Source organism: Orcinus orca, chromosome 14 (genome assembly GCF_937001465.1).
Source record: "Orcinus orca chromosome 14, mOrcOrc1.1, whole genome shotgun sequence".
Lineage (NCBI taxonomy): Eukaryota > Metazoa > Chordata > Mammalia > Artiodactyla > Delphinidae > Orcinus > Orcinus orca.
In genome coordinates this window covers 16711711-16732954 of record NC_064572.1, presented here as the reverse complement: position 1 = coordinate 16732954, position 21244 = coordinate 16711711, and the positions used below count along the sequence as shown (strand labels likewise).

Genomic DNA, 21244 nt, shown 5'->3' with positions numbered 1-21244 from the left:
ACCTGGCTTATTTTGGCTCAGCCAAAATAAATAAATATATATTTTTAAATGATACAGGGAAAACTGGCCACTGACATGGAAGAAGATACAGGAATACTGTGAGTAGGGATCAATTAATTTAATTTAGACAATGTTTATTTCATAATTTACTGCTACATTCCATCAGGAAATTTGCTTTGATGTTACAACAGTCCAGCAGGTAAAACACATTTGAAAATAAATTCTAATGCTTAGTCTTGTAACATATAAATATAATGCACATAATATATTGGAAAAACCCCCACCTACCCACAGATTGCTATATGCATCATTTCTGAAACATACCGTATATAAAAGTATACCTTTACATTGGCTGTGATGTTTTCAGCTCTAAGAAAACTTAAATTTGTAAAGCACCAGATGGTAACTATCTTAGGCTCATCTTAGGCATGTGAGGCATAACACTCACCTCTGCTACTGTAATGTGAAGGCAGCCACAGGCAAAACAGGTACAAATGTTTTTTGCTTTGTTTTTGTATTAGTGTTGTAATAAAATTTGTATTTATAGACACTTAAGTTTGAATATCATATAATTTTCACATGTCACAAGATATTCTTTAATTTTTCTACCATTCAGAAATGTAAAACCATTCTTAGGTTGCAGGCGGTGGGCCAGATCTGAATCACTTGTGGAAAAATGTACAACCAAACCAAACCAAGGCACTACAGCAATGAAATGAGGGATGAATGCTGGTAGTCAACCTTTTATTTATTTTGCAAAATACTTCAAGAAATACAAATTATAACGATGATAGTATCTAACATATAGCTCTTCCTGTGTCTCAGACACTATTCTAAGTGCTTTAAAAATATTAACTTTTTACACCTCACAACAATCCTAACACATTTTCACTTCTTTTTTTATAGAAAAGGAAACTGAGGCACAGAGAGGTTAAGTGCATGCTTCATGCTGGAAACTGAGCCTGGGCAGTAGGAGTCCAGAGTCCACACTCTTAACCTCTATATCACGTTGCTTCTACCAGGAAGAAAAAGGTAGTGAAGAATTTTTAGGACTCTAATACAAAATACAAATTCAGACAGCTCTGCAATCTGCTAAAACAACACTAAGACAGACGTTTCTTTACATAGCATTTTTTTTATTGTGTAGGGTGTTTTCAGCTGTTTTTTAAAATGAACTTAGGTTTTTCCTATAAATAAATGTATCCCTAATGTAAAATTTGGCTGACGATGAGTTGAAAAATTTACAAAAACATTTTTAGCTTCTTTCTGAAAGATTAGTTCAGTAAAATCCAAATCCATTCAGAAATAGGAGGAAAAGATACATTATAATTTTAAGAGTATTACACTTAAATACACATTCTTATTAACAAGAGTCACTGCTGAGACTTAATATCTTCATATACATAAAAGTTACTGAACTAAGGGCTTCCCTGGTGGCGCAGTGGTTGAGAGTCCGCCTGCCAATGCAGGGGACACGGGTTCGTGCCCCGGTCCGGGAAGATCCCACATGCTGCAGAGCGGCTAGGCATGTGAGCCATGGCCGCGGTGCCTGCAGGTCCAGAGCCTTGTGCTCCGCAACGGGAGAGGCCACAGCAGTGAGAGGCCCATGTACCGCAAAAAAAAAAAGTTACTGAACTAAATAAGGCTACATATTTCCCTATGTACAGTTATGGATGGGTCCACATGCACATCAAACATCCACAATCTGTATTCTGTAGCACACTGACATTCACACATAAGTCCTACATACTACAGGACTCTTCACATGTGTTTAATGATGTCACCTGGTTATTCAATTTATTTGTGCTTCTTAAGAAGCTCCATATATCTAGATATTTGCAGGTTTCTTTAAAAGAAAAACAACAACTTTGTAATCAGATTTCTGCAACATGGCTTCTAGTAAAAGTGTTACCCTAGGTACAGATTCTCTTGGAATTTTTGTTAAAAAGCTTTCATATATTTAAATACTTATAAAGGTTCTATACTTTATCACTGATCTGACATTCACCAAAACATCATTTCTTGATAAAGCCTTCCATATGTGTTTCAGTCTTTGTGATTATCCTCTTTTACAGTATTCTAAGTCCAACTGATATAAAAAGATTTCTGAATGGTCAGGATACTGATAGGAATCTCACTCATGTGAGCTTTTGGATGTCTAAATGATGGCTACCCTGACAGAAATTTCCTTACATTCACTTACTTACAGGATTTCTCTCATATGGTTTCTATGCTGTACACTAAAGTATGACTTCTGAAAGAGAGGTTTCCCTCATGTTTTACAATTTGTAGTGTTTCTACCATCTAAGTTGTCTGATACTTAGTAAAAGTCTGAAATATGATAAAAATTTCTCCCTAAAATATTTACAGACTTTCTCTCCATGATGAAAGACTGTGGCTGAAATTTTCCCATACTGATATTTCATAAGGTTTTTGTCTCATGTTAATTATCTGATTATTCTGAAGGATAAATTCAGACAGAAGAACTTCCCAATTTATACTCTTTATAAGCTTTTCCCTTTGTGTGTGTCTTCTGATGTGCAGTGAGTTTTGATTTCTGGAAAAAAGTTTCCTTACACTCCTGACATTCATAGGGTTTCTCTCCTGTGTGTTTTCTCTGATGTATGACAAAGTGTGATTTCTGAGAGAAGGATTTTCCACATTCTTTACATTCATAGGGTTTTTCTCCTGTGTGAGTCCTTTGATGTAATCTGAGGACTGAATTCACAGAGAAAGATTTACCACATTCATTACATTCATAGGGCTTCTCCCCTGTGTGTTTTCTCTGATGTTTAGTGAGGTCTGATTTATAGTAAAAGTTTTTTCCACATTTATTACATTCAAAGGGTTTCTCCCCTGTGTGAGTTCGCTGATGTACTGTTAGAGCTGACTTCTGGTAGAAGCATTTCCCACATTCCCTACATTCATAGGGTTTCTCTCCCGTGTGAGTTCTCTGATGAGTTTTGAGGTGTGAATTTCTAGAGAAGAATTTCCCACATTCCTTACATTTATAGGGTTTCTCCCCTGTATGTGTTCTCTGATGTACTGTGAGGTGTGATTTCTGGGAAAAGGATTTCCTACATTCCTTACATTCATATGGTTTCTCCCCTGTGTGTGTTTTCTGATGTACCATGAGGTATGCCTTAACGTAGAAGAACTTCCCACATTCAGTACATTCATAGGGTTTCTCTCCTGTGTGTGTTTTCTGATGTTCCATGAGGTGTGGCTTCTGGTAGAAGGATTTCTCACACTGATTACATTCATAGGGTTTCTCTCCTGCATGAGTTCTCAAATGTCTACTGAGAGATGACAGGTGGTAGAAAGTTTTCTTACATTCTTTACATTCATAGGTCTTCTCTCTGGTAGGAGTTTTCTGTTGTCTTGTGAGGTCTCCATTCCGAGAGACAGATTTCCCGCATTCACTGGGTTTGTCCTTTGAATGAGTATGCTCATGTATTATGAGGACAGACTTCTGGCAGAAGGACTTTCCACATTCATTGCATTTATAGGATTTCTCATTGGTATGAGTTTTCTGATGTTTTGTGAGTTCTCCATTCCTAAAGAGAAATTTCCAGATTCATTAATGTATACGGATTTTTTTTTTTTTGGTCTGCTGTGTATATTTTCCAAGTAACTCTGAGAACCAATTTCTAGAGATTTTTCCAATATTCATTAGATTCATAGGGCTTCTCCATTGTGAATATTCTATGTTGAAATACATTATGGCTTAACATTTGGTAGAAGGAATTTCACTTGCATTATAGGTCTCTTAACTGCCTGAACTCCACTTTGTGTAATAAAGCCTCCCTTATCGTGTAAGTAAGAAGAATCAAAAGACTGTTGCAAAGTTGTAATCTCCTGATCTTGAATTATAAACAAGGTCTCTATTATGAAACAAGGCTTTCCCATTTGGATTATGTTCTTTGGAATTTTCTCCAGTGTTAGTTTTTTCACATTTATTATTAACTAGTGCTCTCTCACTTCTAGTACCCCCATCAAGACCCTTTCTTACGAAGCTTCTAATCTCAAAATTGAATTCTTGAACTTGCCTTGAATTTTTAGCTTGGCTTTCCTGGTATCTTGCTCCTTGGTCATGAGTATTCCATAGGTCTTCTACAAAGGAATCCAAAATTTAATACCATATAAATCTTAACACATTATTATGGTCATAGGGTGGATTCTTAGGCTTCAGGCCAATATCCTCAAATGAAGGAACTCTCAAGTGCAAACTTCCTCTATCTCAGTGGTTTAGAAGAAACATAAATAACACTAAAAACTGCTATAGCAGAGGGGAAGGGACCTGGTTATAAACCCAAGTATCTTTGACACTACAAATATGATCTTAAAAACCTGGAGAAGGTTAAGCCAAAAAAAAAAAAAAACAATAGGGAGCAGAGAACAAAGGACATTCAAAGTGCTGCTGAACAGGAATGTGAGACACAGAGAATGCTGTGAGTCCATTAAGGACAATGAATAGTAAGTAGGGTGAAAATAAAAATTAGTAGACAACTGTGTTCACTGGAAATATCAGAGGAAAGATTAAACTGGATGAAGGAGCTAAAGTATAGGTCTTTACCCACTCAAACCTAGTTTACTGTGTTAGGATTCCTAGTAATCAGTAGACTATAAACTTCCACTTTATTTCTCTTTACCCATAATACAACAATCTCGATGTCAACACTAAAGTGACTTTCTCAAAACATCCATTTCCTAATGTTTAGAGGAAAATTCCGCTCTGTCTAGTTGGCTTAATTTTTGCTGGTTCAGAAGATCCAGAAACACATACATCCAAAAGGAAAGATTAAAGAAAAGCAGAGTGCAAGCCATCCTTATAACAGAATGAATTCCCAGTTGTAGCACCAGAGATTTTCAATGCTGACCACCAAATACTGCATCTCCAAAAGAGAGTTACCTATGACTCAACACTAGTTTTATTCTGCTTTCACATCTTAGCTCCCACATATCTGCTTCAATTTGCTACCTGATCTTTAAAGAGTAATTATTCAACATTATTCTAAACCTTTATGGACCTTCATATTTATTCATCTTTAAATGCTTGAAAGAAAGTGAAAGATTATGAGCAGAAGCTTGGGGTTAGAATTTCATGGCATTTGTGGGGAAAACATAAAAAAAGTTGTTTGATAAGGACATGTGCAAGGTTAACTTGGATACTCATGAAATAAGATCTTACATATGAAAGACATTTAAGAGAGCAGATGAAATGAAAATTAGCATGTGTTTTGGGGCCACAAGGAAAAATAAAAATCAGGGCTTCCCTGGTGGCCCAGTGGTTAAGAATCTGCCTGCCAATGCAGGGAACACAGGTTCGAGCCCTGGTCTGGGAAGATCCCACATGCCACGGAGCAACTAAGCCTGTGCACCACAACTACCAAGCCTGCGCTCTAGAGCCCGTGAACCACAACTACTGAAGCCTGCACGCCTAGAAGCCTGTGCTCCGCAACAAGAGAAGCCACCACAATGAGAAGCCTGTGCACTGCAACCAAGAGTAGCCCCCGCTCGCCGCAACTAGAGAAAGCCCACGTGCAGCAACCAAGACCCAACACAGCCAAAAGTAAATACATAAATAAATAATAAGATGCAGTAGGCAATAAAGCGCCAGACTAGTTCTTGACAGAAAATTAGGTGTATTTTGTATCAACTCCCAAATAATATAACCGATGAAAGGCATAATGATTTGTAAACTGATTTCAGAGTTTAAAGAGAGAATAGGAAATTAAAATGGGTGCTGAAAAAACTAAGGCATTTTGTTGTTAATGAAAGGAGGAAAATGGCATTTAACAAAATTTATAAGACAGATTTTAAGATTATAGTTGCATACTTTAATGGCAAGGAGTAACTGGGAATTCTAGAAAAAAGACAAAATGAAAGTTTAAGTCAAAGTTAGTATATAGGGAAGAGAAGTAAATCTATTTTAAAAATGTCAAGCAAAAGAGGGAATTTAGATGGAGAACGAAAACTGGAATTGTGATTTATGTTGCTTACATATGCAGATCAAGTATCCTCAATCATTTCCAAAAGTACAGGGCATTTAAAAAAGAGATTCCTGAAAAAAAAAATTTCAAAAGTCAAAGGCACCAACCTCCTCACAGGTTATAATTTCTAACTTACCAGGGTACTTTTGACGTGGAAATTCTACTTCTAATATCCATGGCTCTTTTCCTTGCTTCAACTTGAAGACTGCATTTGGCTTATTCACACAATAACCTATTAACAGAAAGATAAAGAAAACAATACAAATTGCTTGGAACACACAACTCTGAAGGATAAAGAAGTGCAGTTTAGGAGCAGAACAAGGAAGGTTCCACATAGGCTTGGCAAATTTAGATTGTATCAGTGGAGTGCATGGGGACACACATATTTTTCTGGTACCCAAAATGGATTCATCAACTTTGACCCCTAAAACAAAGCTAATATTCAACCCTATAGGGGACTTAACAAATTCCAGTAACTGAGAAAGGAAATGCAAACTACTGGGATTACAGATAGGGAAGATTTCCTCACCCACTGAGATGAGGTGACGATAGTTCTCCTGCATCACTTGCCTATACAGGGTCCTCTGAGCAGCATCCAGCAACTGCCACTCCTCCTGGGTGAATTCCACAGTAACATCCTTGAATGTTACTGGTCCCTGAAACAACGTATTTCAGTTAAAACTGAAGCGATCAAAAAAAAAAAAAAAAAAACTGAAGCGATCAAAATACAGTACCATCTAAAAGACATGTGAACTGTTAATGTGCTAACTATAGTATTTATTCTGGAGAGTTAGATATACTGCCACCCTGCTTTATACATATATAAAATATTTGTTCAGTATATATTTACTCAGATATCACTCCATGCCTGGAACTCTGCCAGAGATACAGAGATGAATGAAAGCAACTATTCTTTTTTTTTTTTTTTTTTTGTGGTACGTGGGCCTCTCACCGTTGTGGCCTCTCCCGTTGCGGAGCACAGGCTCTGGACACGCAGGCTCAGCGGCCATGGTTCATGGGCCCAGCTGCTCTGCGGCATGTGGGATCTTCCCGGACTGGGGCACGAACCCGTGTCCCCTGCATCGGCAGGCAGACTCCCAACCACCACACCACCAGGGAAGCCCCGAAAGCAACTGTTCTTGTCATCAAGGAGCTTACATGCTGACAGGGAGGCAAAGATTAAATTCTTAAATGCAATATGCATAGCAGTTGCTGTGACAGAAGTATGTACAAGATGAAAGATGGTCACAAAGGATGGCCAAGATGGTGGAGAAGGAAGACTCTGAGCTGAGCTCCTCCCACAGGCACACTGAAATTACAACTATTCACAGAGCAATGATCTCTGAAAATTATCTGAAGAGTAGCAGAAAATATTCCCCACAACTAAAGATACAAAGAAGGAACCACAGTGACATGGGTAGGAGGAGAAGAGACACAGTATAGTCAAGACCCACACGCCCATGTAGGTGACCCACAGATAAGAGGATAACCAAAATTGTAGAGGTTGTCCCCAAGGAGTAAGGGGTCCGAGCCCCACATTGGGCTCCCCTGCCTGGGGGGTTCTGCACCAGGAAGACGAACCCCCAGAACGTCTGGCTTTGAAGGCCAGTGCGGCTTGAGAGCCAGAGGACTGTAGAAAACAGAGACTCCACTCTTAAAGGGTGCATGCAAAAATCTGACACGTTCCAAGTCACAGTGCAGAGGAAGTAATTTGAAAGGAGCCTACCTCAGACCCACTGGCTGACCTTGGAGAGCCTCCTGGAGAGGGAGGAGGCAACTGGAACTCCCCCTGGAGACATAGACACTGGCAGCAGCCATTTTGGGAGCTTGTTCTACCATGAGGACACTGGTGCTAATAGGGACCATTCTGGAGTCCTCCCTCTAGCCTATTAGTGCTGGAGGCTTCCATGCCCACCAATGGGTCATCACCAATCCCAGGACACTTCAGGCCATGCAGCCAGCCACGTTGGGTCCCATTCCAGGCACCCCACAGGCCGTGCAGCTAGCCAGGCAGGGACCCAGCCCCTCCCAACAGTGGGCCAGGAGCCACTGGATGAGGCAGGGCCTGGCATCCAACAGGGCTGAGGGTCAGCCCTGCCTACCAGTGTGCCCACAATAGTCGGCCCCACAACAAGGAAGGATTCATGTAGCCCACATATAGGGAACCAGTAGAGCTTATAGCTCTGGTGATCAGAGGGGAATATACTGCTGGGCCTCAGAGGACATCTCCTACATACGATTACTTCTCTAAGATTGAGAAATGTAACCAACCTACCAAATGCATGGAAATAAAAACAGAGGATTAGGCAAAATGAGGAGACAGAGGAATATGTTCCAAACAAAAGAATAAGACAAAACCTCAGAAAAAGAATTAAATGAAGTGGAGATAAGCATTCTACCCTATAAAGAGTTAAAATATCTTTTATGAATATAAAGACGAAAACCTTTAACATATTACTAGTAAATCAAATCCAACAAAATAAAAAAAAATAGATTATAATCTATACCATGACCTTGTGTGATTTATCCCAGGAATGCAAGAGTGGTTCAACATACAAAAGTCAATCAATTACAGTAATAGAGCAAAGGGGAAAAAGTAGAAGATCATTTTAATTGACGCACAAAAAGTGTTTGACAAACTTCAACACTCTTTCATGATAAAAACACTCAGTAAACTAGAAATAGAAGGAAATTCCTCAAAATGATAAACAACATTTTTAATCTACCTCTACCCCAGGTAATAGCATACTCAGTAGTGAAAGACTGAAAACTTTCTCCTTATGACCAGGAACAAGTCAAGGATGCCTGCTTCTGCCACTTCTAATCCACACTGTACTGGAAGTTCTAGCCAGAGCAGTTTTACAAGAAAAGGATATAAAGGCACCCAAACTGGAAAGGAAAAAAAAAAAAAAACTATCTCTATTTGCAGATTACATTAATCTACATATAGAATATCCCAAAGAATCCACAAAAACGAAAACTAATAGAGCTCATAAACAAAGTCGGCATGTTGCAGAATTATAAGATCAACCCACAAAAATTGGTTGTGTTTCTATATACCAGTAATGAAAATCCAAAAGAGAAATTAAGACAATTCCATTTAATGTAGCACCAAAAAGAATAAAATACCTAGGGATACATTTACTCAAGGAGGTGTAAGACTTATACACTGAAAACTGCAAAACATTGCTCAAGTATTAAAGAAGACCTAAATAAAAGAAATGACATTCTATGTTCATAGACTATAAGATTTAATATAGTTCAAGTGACAGTACTACTCCAAGGAATCTACAAGTTCAGTCCAATCCCTAATAAAATCCCAATGACTTCTGCACAGAAATGGAAAAGCCAATCCACAAATTCATATGGAATTGCAAGAAGTCCCTAATAGCCAAAACAAAATTGGGAAAGAAACAAAGTTGGAGGACTCACACTTATTTCAAATCTTACTATAAAGCTACAGTATCAAAACAGTGTGATTGGCATAAAGATAGACATATTGTGCAATGGGATAGAAATGAGAGTCTAGAAATAAAACCATACATCTATGGCCACCTGATTTTCAACAACTAAGACAAGACCATTCAATGGAGAAAGAATAGTTTCTTCAACAAATGGCACTGTGACAACCAAATGTCCACATGCGTAAGAACGAAACCTGACCTCTACTTCACCCCATATAAAAAAAAATTAACTCAAAATAGATCACTGACCTAAATATTAAGAGCTAAAACTATAAAACTCAGAAGAAAACATAGGAATAAATTTCCTTACCTTGAATTTGGCAATGGATTTTAGATATGACACCAAAAGTACAAGCAGTAAAAGAAAAATAAGCTGACTTTATCAAACTTTAAAATTTTTATGGGGACTTCCCTGGCGGTCCAGCGGTAAAGAATCCACGCTTCCAATGCAAGGGGCGCAGGTTTGATCCCTGGTCAGGGACCTAAGATCCCACATGCCATGTGGCGTGGCAGCCAAGGAAATTTTATATATATATATATATATATATATATATATAACTTGTATGCATCATAGGATATTACCAAAATAGGAAAACGACAACTCACAGAATGTAATATAATATTTGCAAATCGCGTATCTGATAAAGGTGTTATTATCCAGAATATATAAAATATACTTGCAATTCAATAACAGAAAAGATAGTCCAGCCAGAAAATGGGCAAAGAAATTGAACAGACATTTCTTTAAGTTATACAAATGAGCACATGAAAAGATGCTCAGCATCATTAGTCCTTAGGGGAAATTCAAATCAAAACCACAATTATACCACTTCATATTTACTATGATGCGTGTTTTTTTTAAAAAAAAAAACAACAGAAAATAACAGGTGATGGAGAGGTTGTGGAGAAACTGTAACCCTTATATATTGCTTGTGGGAATGTAAAACGGTACAGCTGCTGTGGAAAAGTTTGGCAGTTGCTCAGCAAGTTAAACATACAAATACCATACAACCCAGCATACTTGTACACAAAAGTTCATAGCGGCACTATTCACAACAGCCAAAAAGTGAAAACCACCTAAATGCCCATCAGTGGATGAACAGATAAACAATTGTGGTATAAACATACAATGGAATATTATTTTGTCATAAAAATGAAGTATTGATACATGGTATAGGGTGAATGAACTTGGAAAACATTATGCTAAGTGAAAGAAGCCAAATAGAAAAGGTACATATTATATGATTCCACTTATATGAAATATCCAGAATAAGTAAATGCACAGAGACGGAAAATAGATTTGTAATTGCCAGAGGCTAAAGGGAGAGGGACTAGGTAATGATTGCTTAATGGGAATGGGGTTTTCTTTGGGGATGGCAAAAATGTTTTGGGACTATCATGTTGTAGTGGTCCCACAACATTGTGGATGTGCTAAACGTCACCTAACTGTACGTTTTAAAATGGTCATTATGTGAATTTCACTTCATTTAAACCAACAAAACCTTCTAACAAAGAAATCTTCAGGTCTCGGTGAATTCCACCAAACATTTCAGTGGTGAATTCCACCAAACATTTAAGGCAGAAACAATACCAATTATATGCAATCTCTTCCATAAAACAAAGAGGAGAGAACTGTTCTCAACTCATTTTATGAAGCCGACGTTACCCTGATACCCAAACCTAACAAAAGGATTATCAGAAAAGAAAACTACAGTGGTGGCTTGCACCTGTTTGTACCAGATCAAGAGTGCTGATTGTCAAATTTTCGGCAATTGATTAACATCATTTTGTAGCTTGAAATTAGCCCTGGCAGGGGTATTTATACCATAGAAATTGGTAAACAGTACAAACCAGATTTCTCTCCCAGTCCCCAAAATCTGATTAAACATTTACCACCATAGTGACTACCAACCAATATCTTTCATGGTTATAAGTACAAAAATCCTCAACAAAATATCAGCAAATCCACTACCTGATTTCAAGACTTATTACAAAGCTATATTAATTGTGTTACTAGCAAAAGGATAAACACACAGATCACTGGAACAAAAACAGTATCTAGTAATAGAACCACACATATAATTTTGACAAAGGTTCAAAAGAAACTCAGTGGATTAAGGATAGTCTTTTCAAAAAACTAGTGCTGGAACAAATGAGTAGAATGGTGGTTCCCAACGTATGGGGGGAGTGGGGAGTTAGTGTTTAATTTGTGCGGAGTTTCAGTGTAGGATGATGAAAAGAGTTCTGGAGATGGATGGTGGTAATGGTTGCACAACAATGTGAATGTACTTAATGCCACAGAGCTATACATTTAAAATTGGTTATGATGGTAAATTTTGTTATGTGTATTTTACTACAATTAAAAATAAGTCAACTATACTTTAATTTTAAAAAAGAAAAATAAATAAAAGAAAACAAAACACTAAAAATAGCTATTCAAAAGCATCAAATATTAACTTAAGCACTAGAATTTGAGAGGTAAAGATCCAAGAAAAAAGTGAAATTAATTATGATGAGTCTTATACCTCTGGTTAGCATTTTCAGGGCATTTTCCAATTTCATAGCCAGGGCAAAAATGTAGAGCAGAAAGCAGCTCAGAGCCAGCATCTCTAAAATAAGCATAAAGAAAGAAATTCTGAATAGAAACAAATTCTGAGAAGCAAAGGAGAAGTTGATCTTAACCTTAACGAGAACAAGCCTCTAACCTAGTGTTTTCTAAAATCAGAGATCTGAGAATCCAAAGGTGAACAAAAGATAAAATTCAGAAGAGACAAATATTTCAAAAGACAACAGAAAACCACAACTTATTTCATTCTTGGGGGCAAGTAGGGAAGAGAGGAAACTGGTTCAACTTTTAACAAACTTTTAATGTTTGCTTATGGTCTTGTGTGATGTATTAGCATCCCTAAGACCCCTGGTCACAAAGCAAGTCAACACCAACTTGCCTTTTGATACTACCTGGTGACTGAGTGGGAGTTTCATATTCAAGAGGTCCCCAAACATAAGCTTAGTATTTGTAGAACTTTTTTGTTGTTGTTGTGGTGGTGGTATGTGGGTCTCTCACTGCTGTGGCCTCTCCTGTTGCGGAGCACAGGCTCTGCACGCACAGGCTCTGCACGCACAGGCTCAGCGGCCATGGCTCATGGGCCTAGCCACTCCGCAGCATATGGGATCCTCCCGGACCGGGGCACGAACCCTTGTCCCCTGCATCGGCAGGCGGACTCTCAACCACTGCACCACCAGGGAAGCCCCCTCTGTAGAACTTTTTTACTTCCTATCAAATGTCTCAAAGTGGTCAGTTTATTTTAAGTTGGGGAAGCAGTTTCTGGAACCAAAGGAAAGCTCCATAATTTATATGGATGCTCTGAAATACAAACACTCACCATTTTCCCCCCACAGGCCTTTACTGAGTGCATGGCCACAACCCTCCAAAGGCTGGGAGCAGAGCACCAGGGCAGGAAGAGATGTCTCTGGTGCTTAAAGCTCTACAGGGCAGCAACTCCTCGGTCATCCAAAAGAAAAGCTGGTGGCTAAGCTAAAAGCACATCAGTGGAGCTCTGGTGGTGTTCACAACCCAAGCCCCCTGAAGGGAAAGCCTTGCTACTGCCCTCAATCATGTGAAGCTTGGTGGTGAACAGTACCTCGCTAAAGCCCAGGGCCATCTCAGCTACATATCTGACTCAGCGAGCAGACAAAGGAAGGCACGTGACTTTTTCTGGAGGTATTATTTACTTCAATCCCTACTGTACTTTTATATATAATGTCTAGCAATAATAAAGAAATAGGAGACATGCAAAGAAGTAGAAAATTTTGATTCATACTGAAGAAAGGAGCCTATTGAAACAGACCTACAGATTAACCTAGATGTTGGGATTAGCAGATAAGGATTTTAAAGTAATTACCCTAAAACTAAATAAATAAAACTAAATGACCTAGTGAAAAAAATTGAGAATATAAATGAAATGATGCAAAATCTTAGCAGAGAAAGAAAAACAAAAGAAAAAACAGGAATTTTTAGAACTGAATGATACAATATCAGAAGTGGATTCTACAGACTTATGAGTGAAGAGAACTGACAGAGCAAAAGAAGGATGCCATGAACTTGAAAACAGTCAGCTCAACAGAAATATCCAAACTAAAGGACACACACACAAAAAACAACCCAAACTGAACAGAGCATCTGAACATTTAGGACAATATGTACATATTTCAACACTGTGTAATTGGGATTTTAGAAAGAAAAAGAGAATGATGCAAAGAAACTATCTGAAGAGTGAGTTCCAAGAATTTTAAAAAATGATAAAAGGCAACAACCTACTGGGCATATACCCTGAGAAAACCGTAATTCAAAAGGAGTCATGTACCAAAATGTTCACTGCAGCTCTGTTTCCAACAGCCAGGACATGGAAGCAACCTAAGTGTCCATCAACAGATGAATGGATAAAGAAGATGTGGCACATATATACAATGGAATATTACTCAGCCATAAAAAGGAACGAAACTGAGTTATTTGTAGTGAGGTGGATGGACCTAGAGACTCTCATACAGACTGAAGTAAGAAAAAAAAAAAATACCGTATGCTAACGCATATATATGGAATCTAAAAAAAAAGAAAAGAAAAAAATGGTCAGAAGAACCTAGGAGCAAGACGGGAATAAAGATGCAGACCAACTAGAGAATGGACTTGAGGATACGGGGAGGGGGAAGGGTAAGCTGGGACAAAGTGAGAGAGTGGCATGGACATATATACACTACCAAACATAAAATAGATAGCTAGTGGGAAGCAGCCGCATAGCACAGGGAGATCAGCTTGGTGCTTTGTTACCACCTAGAGGGGTGGGATAGGGAGGGTGGGAGGGAGGGACAAGCAAGAGGGAAGAGATATGGAGATATATGTTTATGTATAGCTGATTCACTTTGTTATACAACAGAAATTAACACACCATTGTAAAGCAATTATACTCCAATGAAGATGTTAAAAAAAAAAAGGCAACAACCCACAAATCTTCGTCATCCTTCAAAAGGGATAAATGCAAAACAAATCATGCCTGTGTGCATCATGGTCTAACTATTGAAAACTAAAGATAAAATGAAAATCTTAAGCACAGAGGAAAAGAACACATTATATTCAGGTGGATAACAGTAAGATGAAGACTAGCTTCTCATCAGAAACAACAGAAGCCAGAAGACAAAGACATCCTAAAAATGCAGATACAAAGAAAACTCTCGATAAAGTTCTATATCCGGCAAAATGTCCTTCAAAAACCAAGGTGAAATAGAGATTTTCAGAAAGACCAGCCAAGTAAATTTGTCACCATCAGTGCTGAAATAATACATGAAATAATAAAATGAGTTGCTTAGGCTGAAGGGAAAGGATATCAGAGAGAACCCCAGACCTGTAGGAAGGAATAAAGAGCTCCCAAAGCAGATATGTACATAAACACAAAAGAGTTTTATTTACACACACACACACACACACACACACACACGTTTCTTTAAAAGATGAATACTGTTTAAAGCAAAAATAACAAGTATTGGGGGTTAAAATATATGTATAAGTGAGATATAAGACAAGGACCACAGGGTGAGGAGGCTGTAAAGAGAATTATACTGATAAAAGTTTATTACACTGTTCATGAATACAGTATTTGAAGACACCATTATTTTAATGGTGCATGTTGTAATCTCCAGATTCAGCAATAAGCAAAATAACACACAAAAATAAAGCTTCAAAGTCAATAAAGGAGATACAGTGTAATACACAAAATACTCAAATATTCAACCCAAGGGAAGTACAGTAAATCTAATTAGGATAAAAAGAAATATAGATATAAACATACTAGGATAAAAGATATCTTAAAAAGCAGCTAGCCCAAAACACAAATTTATTTCAAAGGTGTGACAAGTTAACAGGTGAATTTTCAATAGTACCAGTAGTAGAAGACAATGAATGCTTTTCAGTGTTTTAAAAGGTAAGAACTGTCAACCAGTATTTCTATACACAATGAAAAAGCTCTTCGTGGATATTTCATATAAAGAAAACTGAGAATTTTCCACCAGCAGACCCTCACTAAAACAACAAGCAAGCAGAATAAAAACAATAACTATAAAGGATGTTTTCAAACAGCAGAAATTGATGGCAGCAGAACTTGAGAGATGCAAGAAGGAATAAAAAAGACTTTCTAATCTGGCCAAAATGCCTTAAAAAATCCAATTATCTGCACAAAATAAATTTTTCCAGGAGTAGTAGTGATGACTGTACTTAAAACTACTTCAAAAAACAAAAAGGCTCACTAGTTATTTCTTTTGTTCCAGACTGACCACTCAGCAGTTAATTACAGAGCATAAGGTAAGAAAAACATCATGTGCCACACCTGAACAAATGCCGGATAAGGAAATTTTCATATATAAGGTATAAATGTGTTCAAGACTGACCAAAGCAGAACCATAGAATAGGTTAAATTTTTCTAGAGTCTCTTTCTTTCCACCATCAGGCCTAAAGGCTATGATCTCTAATTAATAATAATGTCCACACTGAAAATTTATGTTATAGTAATAATAACAACACTTCAAAAGTTGGCTGTGAGAATTATGTAAGATAAACTACGTCAAGGGCTTACCAAAGGGCTGGGCATTTAATTAATTGCTAAATATGCTATTTTGTTTTTAAAAATTAAGTTTAAAAAGCAAAGAAATGGTTACCACAGAATTCAGGATTCCTTTTCTCTGGGTAATGGTGGGATGAGATTAGGGAAGGGCATACAGGGGCTTCAAAAGTACTAGTAATTTTCATTGCTTAAGCCAGATATGGGATACAGTGGTGTTACTTAATCAGTATTCCCTAAATTATACATATACATTATGTACATTACTTGCATAAAGTATGATTTTTTAAATATTTAATGAACCAATAAAATCAAAATTCATGTCTTCTACAGCCTACAAAGTCATATACATTCTACTCCCTTCTACCTCTTAGATCTTACTTCTTACTGTTCTCCCCCAAGTTCACTTCTCTCTAGTTTCAGTATCCTAAATACTGTTTCTGGAACATGCCTCAGGGTGTATGCATTTGCTATTCCTTCTATGTAGTATGCTCTTCCTCCAGATTTCTACCTGGCTGTCTCTCATTTAATTCAAGATATTCCTCAAATATTACCTTTTAGAGTGGCATTCCCTAACCAACTTATTCCCTGTTCCTCACTTCTAACACTCTGTCCTCTTAAACTGCTTGAGTTTGCCTCTGAGCAGATACATCAGAAATATTACTCAAGTGTTGACACATTTTATTATTTAATATTAAAGAATCACATTTGTTAATATCCTTACCAATCTCATCAGAAAAGTCTTTAAGTATCAGCTTGTCAACTTCACAAGTTTTCCAACATTCTAATTTTCACTTGAAAGCTCAACTTTTAATATTAGCAACAAATACTAAGTTATTTTCCTTGAAATGACAGGCTCACATCACTCATTGTTGAGAAAATGTTTGAATACCATGTGAATACCGTAGTTTGTCTGCCAGTTGCTCTTTCACATAAAAATGATATTCCATGAAAAAAAGTGGCTAGGTGAGCTCACAAATCAATCACACAAGTGCTTTTCCTCAAGACAACCAACCATCATACTTCAGTATGCCGCAAAAGTACTTTAGGTGAACTTGCCATTTCATCCCACTGAATATTAAAAAGATGTGTACTCAAGGGTCAAGATTTAATAACATTACTAACTTTTACTGTTTCATCAAAGATATCCTTAAGTAAAGGTGGCAGTTTTTTTACTACTGCAGAGGAAGACAATGTCATTGGTGTCATCATCCTGATGTATGCCAGATAGGCAGCAATCTATTGCTTTTACACCATCAGTGCTAATGTCGTCAGTGTAAAAGGCAATTTGCATCCTGGTATTATGTTTTGACTTCACAAACCCTCGGAAAGGGTCTTGGGGCTCCCAGACTACACCTTGGAACTGCTGTTGTATTCAAACAGTATTTTCCCTGAAGGTGATTTTTAATGATTTCCACTTTTCTAATTTAATATATGGGCTCTCTTTCATAAAATTCACTGAAAACACACACACACAGAGTGAAATAAAGTTAAGAGGTAAATAAATGACTCACCTGGAACTTGTTCATTTTCTGCTGCTATTGGAAACTATAGAAACTATGAAGTCAGAACAGGGAAAGTTGGAAGACAGAAGTCATAAGAGACCTTATCTTGCAGTCAGGAATCACCTGTGAGAAATTTACATACAACATTTTAGTAAAAGATAAACCTCTGGGAAAATGTCTCTTTGAGACATGAGAAGGAATAGGAAGGACCATGAGAAAGGAGTACCCACCTGTCCACTGGTGACTCTCATATAATCTTGATGAATCTGGGACATTTTTGAATCTAAACATTTCTTTCCTATTGGCTGTTTTGAAAATTATATGTCCATTACTAAATAACACAAAAGAATATAAAACTTAAATGTCCAATAATAGCAGATTAGTTAAGCAAGGTATATAATATATATCCAAAGTATGGAACCCTATGCTGACATCACAAATGATGTTGACGAGAAACATCTATTGATATGGAAAATCTTTTAAGTTACATGTCATAACAATTTTTCCTATTGATACTATAAACCCCACAAGGTTAGAAAGTCTTCAGAGTTCTCGAAAATAAGATGTTTCATCTCTCTAAATTTCAGTTCCTCCAGAATCACTTCTCCAAAAACCCTATTTTGACTAAAATATGGTACAGTGACAGGGAGGCTTCAGTTCTATGCTAAGCTCTGCTATTAACAAACCTAGTGACTATCTTAGTTTCTATGTTATTATCTTTTTTTAACATATTTATTGGAGTATAATTGCTTTACAATGGTGTGTTAGTTTCTGTTGTACAACAAAGTGAATCAGCTATACATATACATATATGTCCATATCTCTTCCCTCTTGTATCTCCCTCCCACCCTCCCTATCCCACCCCTCTAGGTGGTCACAAAGCACCGAGCTGATCTCCCTGTGCTATGTAGCTGCTTCCCACTTATGCTATTATCTTTAACATGAGAAGGAATTAGGTAATTTTAAACAATCATGTACTATTCTGATTCTATAAGTCTTCATTCAGTACCACAAATCCAACAGAACCCCAGAATTCACTGGCCCCTCCAACCCTGGGCTGGGGCCTAGAGTAAAATGTAATTAGGCCTTGATGAATTCTGACATGGCCATCTAAACTGTTGACACTAACACAAATATAACTTCTAAAATAACAATTTGGCACCATAATCCCAAAATAGGCACTTCACATGGGGAGCAAAAGGTGCCAAATGCCGAGGTCCTTCTCATATGCAGAAGAAACCACTTCCCTGGTGCTTACGTGATGCCTACTTACTAAAGCCTAGATACACCATCCAATAAGAGGCATTATGATATCACCTTCATAATATGGAGCATGGATGAAATCGCTGTTTTCATCTTTAAAAAAGTCTGTCCCATTTCCCCTCTGGCCTGGATAGGATTCTCAGCTTCTCCAGTAAAACTTAAAATTCAGGGTTTCAACTATGGTTTAAATTCACATGTGTAACAGTCGTCTGGGTATCGAGACAGGTTAGAGAATGCAGGAAGGGCCTTAATTAACCTTTTACACAGGAGTTTTAAGGAAGCCTCAAGAATTTTTGAAAATAGAATACTACATTGTACGATTAGGTCCACTACACTCTACTCTGGTGGTGCTCAGGGACAATCACTGGATTAAATACAACCCAAGCCTGTGGATTTTAGGGTGGAAAACAGCATGAGATACAGAGTAAAACAAATCCCTGCTAATGATGGCTAAGCCAGTTATCTCTCTGAACCTTCGGTACTTGTATTTATTAAAATGGAGGTGGTAAATACGGATTCAAAGGATGGTTATGATGATTAAGATGATTAAATGAGCCAATAATGAAAAGAACAGCATACCTTTTAATGAGAAAAGCAGCTCACCTTTATTGAATCCTTAACGTACTTTATATACACTACCCTATTCAATACAAAAAACGACCCTAAAGGCTATTATAATTTTACAGATGAGTATCCGAGTCGTACCCAGATTAACCTGCCCATTTACCGGCGGGCGCTGGCCTTAAGCCCGGGCCCCTCAGGCTTTACAACCCACGTCTCCAACAGCCTGCGCCGCCCACGCGCCAGCGCCGACGTGACGGGTTTGGCATCCACGTCACAAACGGCTGTTCTCGCGCGCGTACGTCCCGCTATAAGCCCGGCGCCCCAGGCCTCCTCTAGCCGCCCCTTTCACGCAGGTCGAGAAACAAGGCTTCTGGGGAGGAACCGCACTGCGGACAGCCAGCCTCCCCGCCAGGCCCCCTGCCTGGCCTCTTCCCCAGTCCTCCTCGGAGGCCAGTCCGGCGCTCAGAGTGGGGGTGGGGGGCGGCGGCTGCCAGGGTCTCCGACTCGGCGCGGCCGTGGAGACCGGCTTCCCCCCGCCCCCGGCCTAGCGCCCGCACCGAAGCCTCCGACACACCTGCAGGGGCTCGGCCTCAGCTCCCGGCCCGCGCAGGTTCCAGGCCCCGCCCTCCGCGGCGCCGAGCAGACTGGAGGCGCCTGAGTCCTCTCCCCGCCGGGGAGCGAGACGGAGAATGGCGGCTGCTGAGGGGAGGTGGAATTGCTCATGCGCGGAACACTCCCGCTCCCCACGCAGGCACTGCGCGTCCCGGGAGCCTCCCGGCGCCTCCACTTCGGATGACGTCACGAGGGTCGGCTTCTTCCCGCGGTCCGAGTTGTTTTCTGCTGGCCCGGTCCTTTCCTCACTCGCAGCGGTAACGGATTAGAGCTGGCCACCCGCTTGAAAGCAGGAAGCTACCTTGAGGTAGTGCGATGAATATCGATAGTAATCGAAAGGTAGTACTCGGAACTAAGTACAGTAGTACATTCAAAGAATAACACCCTGTAACAGCTGACTTTATTTTAGGAGTATTAGCTTTCAGAATTATGGAAATGACACATGAAACGTGATGAAAACATGAATAAGCTAAAACAGAAGACGAGTCGCACACATCCCACTTTACAAAAGGAAAAAACCTCGCTTAATGTTAGGTGCACACTCTTCTAAGATTTTCACTCAAATTTTACGCTAATGGTATATTTTGACTATCACTTCACTAAGGAATATATACTGAATGTATGCTGATTTTCTGATCTAACTTTATGACATCAGTTTACTCTGGGCCAACAATAGAAATGTTTCAAAGTAATTACAAAAATACTAAATTTTTATAATAAAATTAACTTAAAAAACGTGGAATCCATATAGAGAAAATATATATACATATCTGAATAATGTGTGCACATGTGTGCATAGCTGTATACACACACACACACACACACACACCAATATCCTGGGTGGGAGGTGTTGGGGGAATGATTAAAAATAGTCTCTTGCCAACCCAGAAAATCCTCTCCAGAAATGGAGAAAGAAAAAAATATTTATTATTAATTATTTTATTAATGAACTAAGCATTAAGCTAGACTGCAATGCGCATTCCAGGCAATCTGCTAATGAGTTTGCAGACAGAAATATCACACTTTTATGTAGCCAGGCAGATACAACCCTTTCTATGTACTAAGAGAACTTGACAACACCATTTACTACACACTGTTCATCCTAAATTCACACGGTAATTGGGGTGGCCATTTCTATTAGTTAATTGCCTTTATCCAAATGAAAAGTAAAGCTTCTTGCATCTCTATGACAAGCAAGTAGCTACAACTTGTAGCCAAAAGCCTAGGAGTTTACCACA

At 38.5% G+C, this 21244-nt stretch overlaps 3 protein-coding genes across 6 annotated transcripts in view; 1 reads left to right on the top strand and 2 right to left on the bottom strand.

Annotated features, from left to right (window-relative positions):
• Window positions 1–21244, bottom strand: part of LOC101287519 (zinc finger protein 33B) — a 346100-nt gene that overhangs the window by 81299 nt on the left and 243557 nt on the right. The window lies entirely within an intron of this gene.
• The window catches only part of LOC117198134 (zinc finger protein 33B-like), a 76960-nt gene that overhangs the window by 48618 nt on the left and 7098 nt on the right, over window positions 1–21244 (top strand). The window lies entirely within an intron of this gene.
• ZNF25 (zinc finger protein 25) lies at window positions 104–20123 on the bottom strand. Its single transcript, XM_012538243.3, has 7 exons — window positions 19969–20123; window positions 17798–17898; window positions 17577–17690; window positions 6523–6649; window positions 6130–6225; window positions 4050–4113; window positions 104–3557 (listed from the first exon to the last, which is right to left on the bottom strand). The coding sequence occupies exons 3-7, from the start codon at window positions 17589–17591 to the stop codon at window positions 2474–2476; spliced, it is 1386 nt and encodes a 461-aa protein (XP_012393697.2). The 5' UTR covers window positions 17592–17690; window positions 17798–17898; window positions 19969–20123; the 3' UTR covers window positions 104–2473.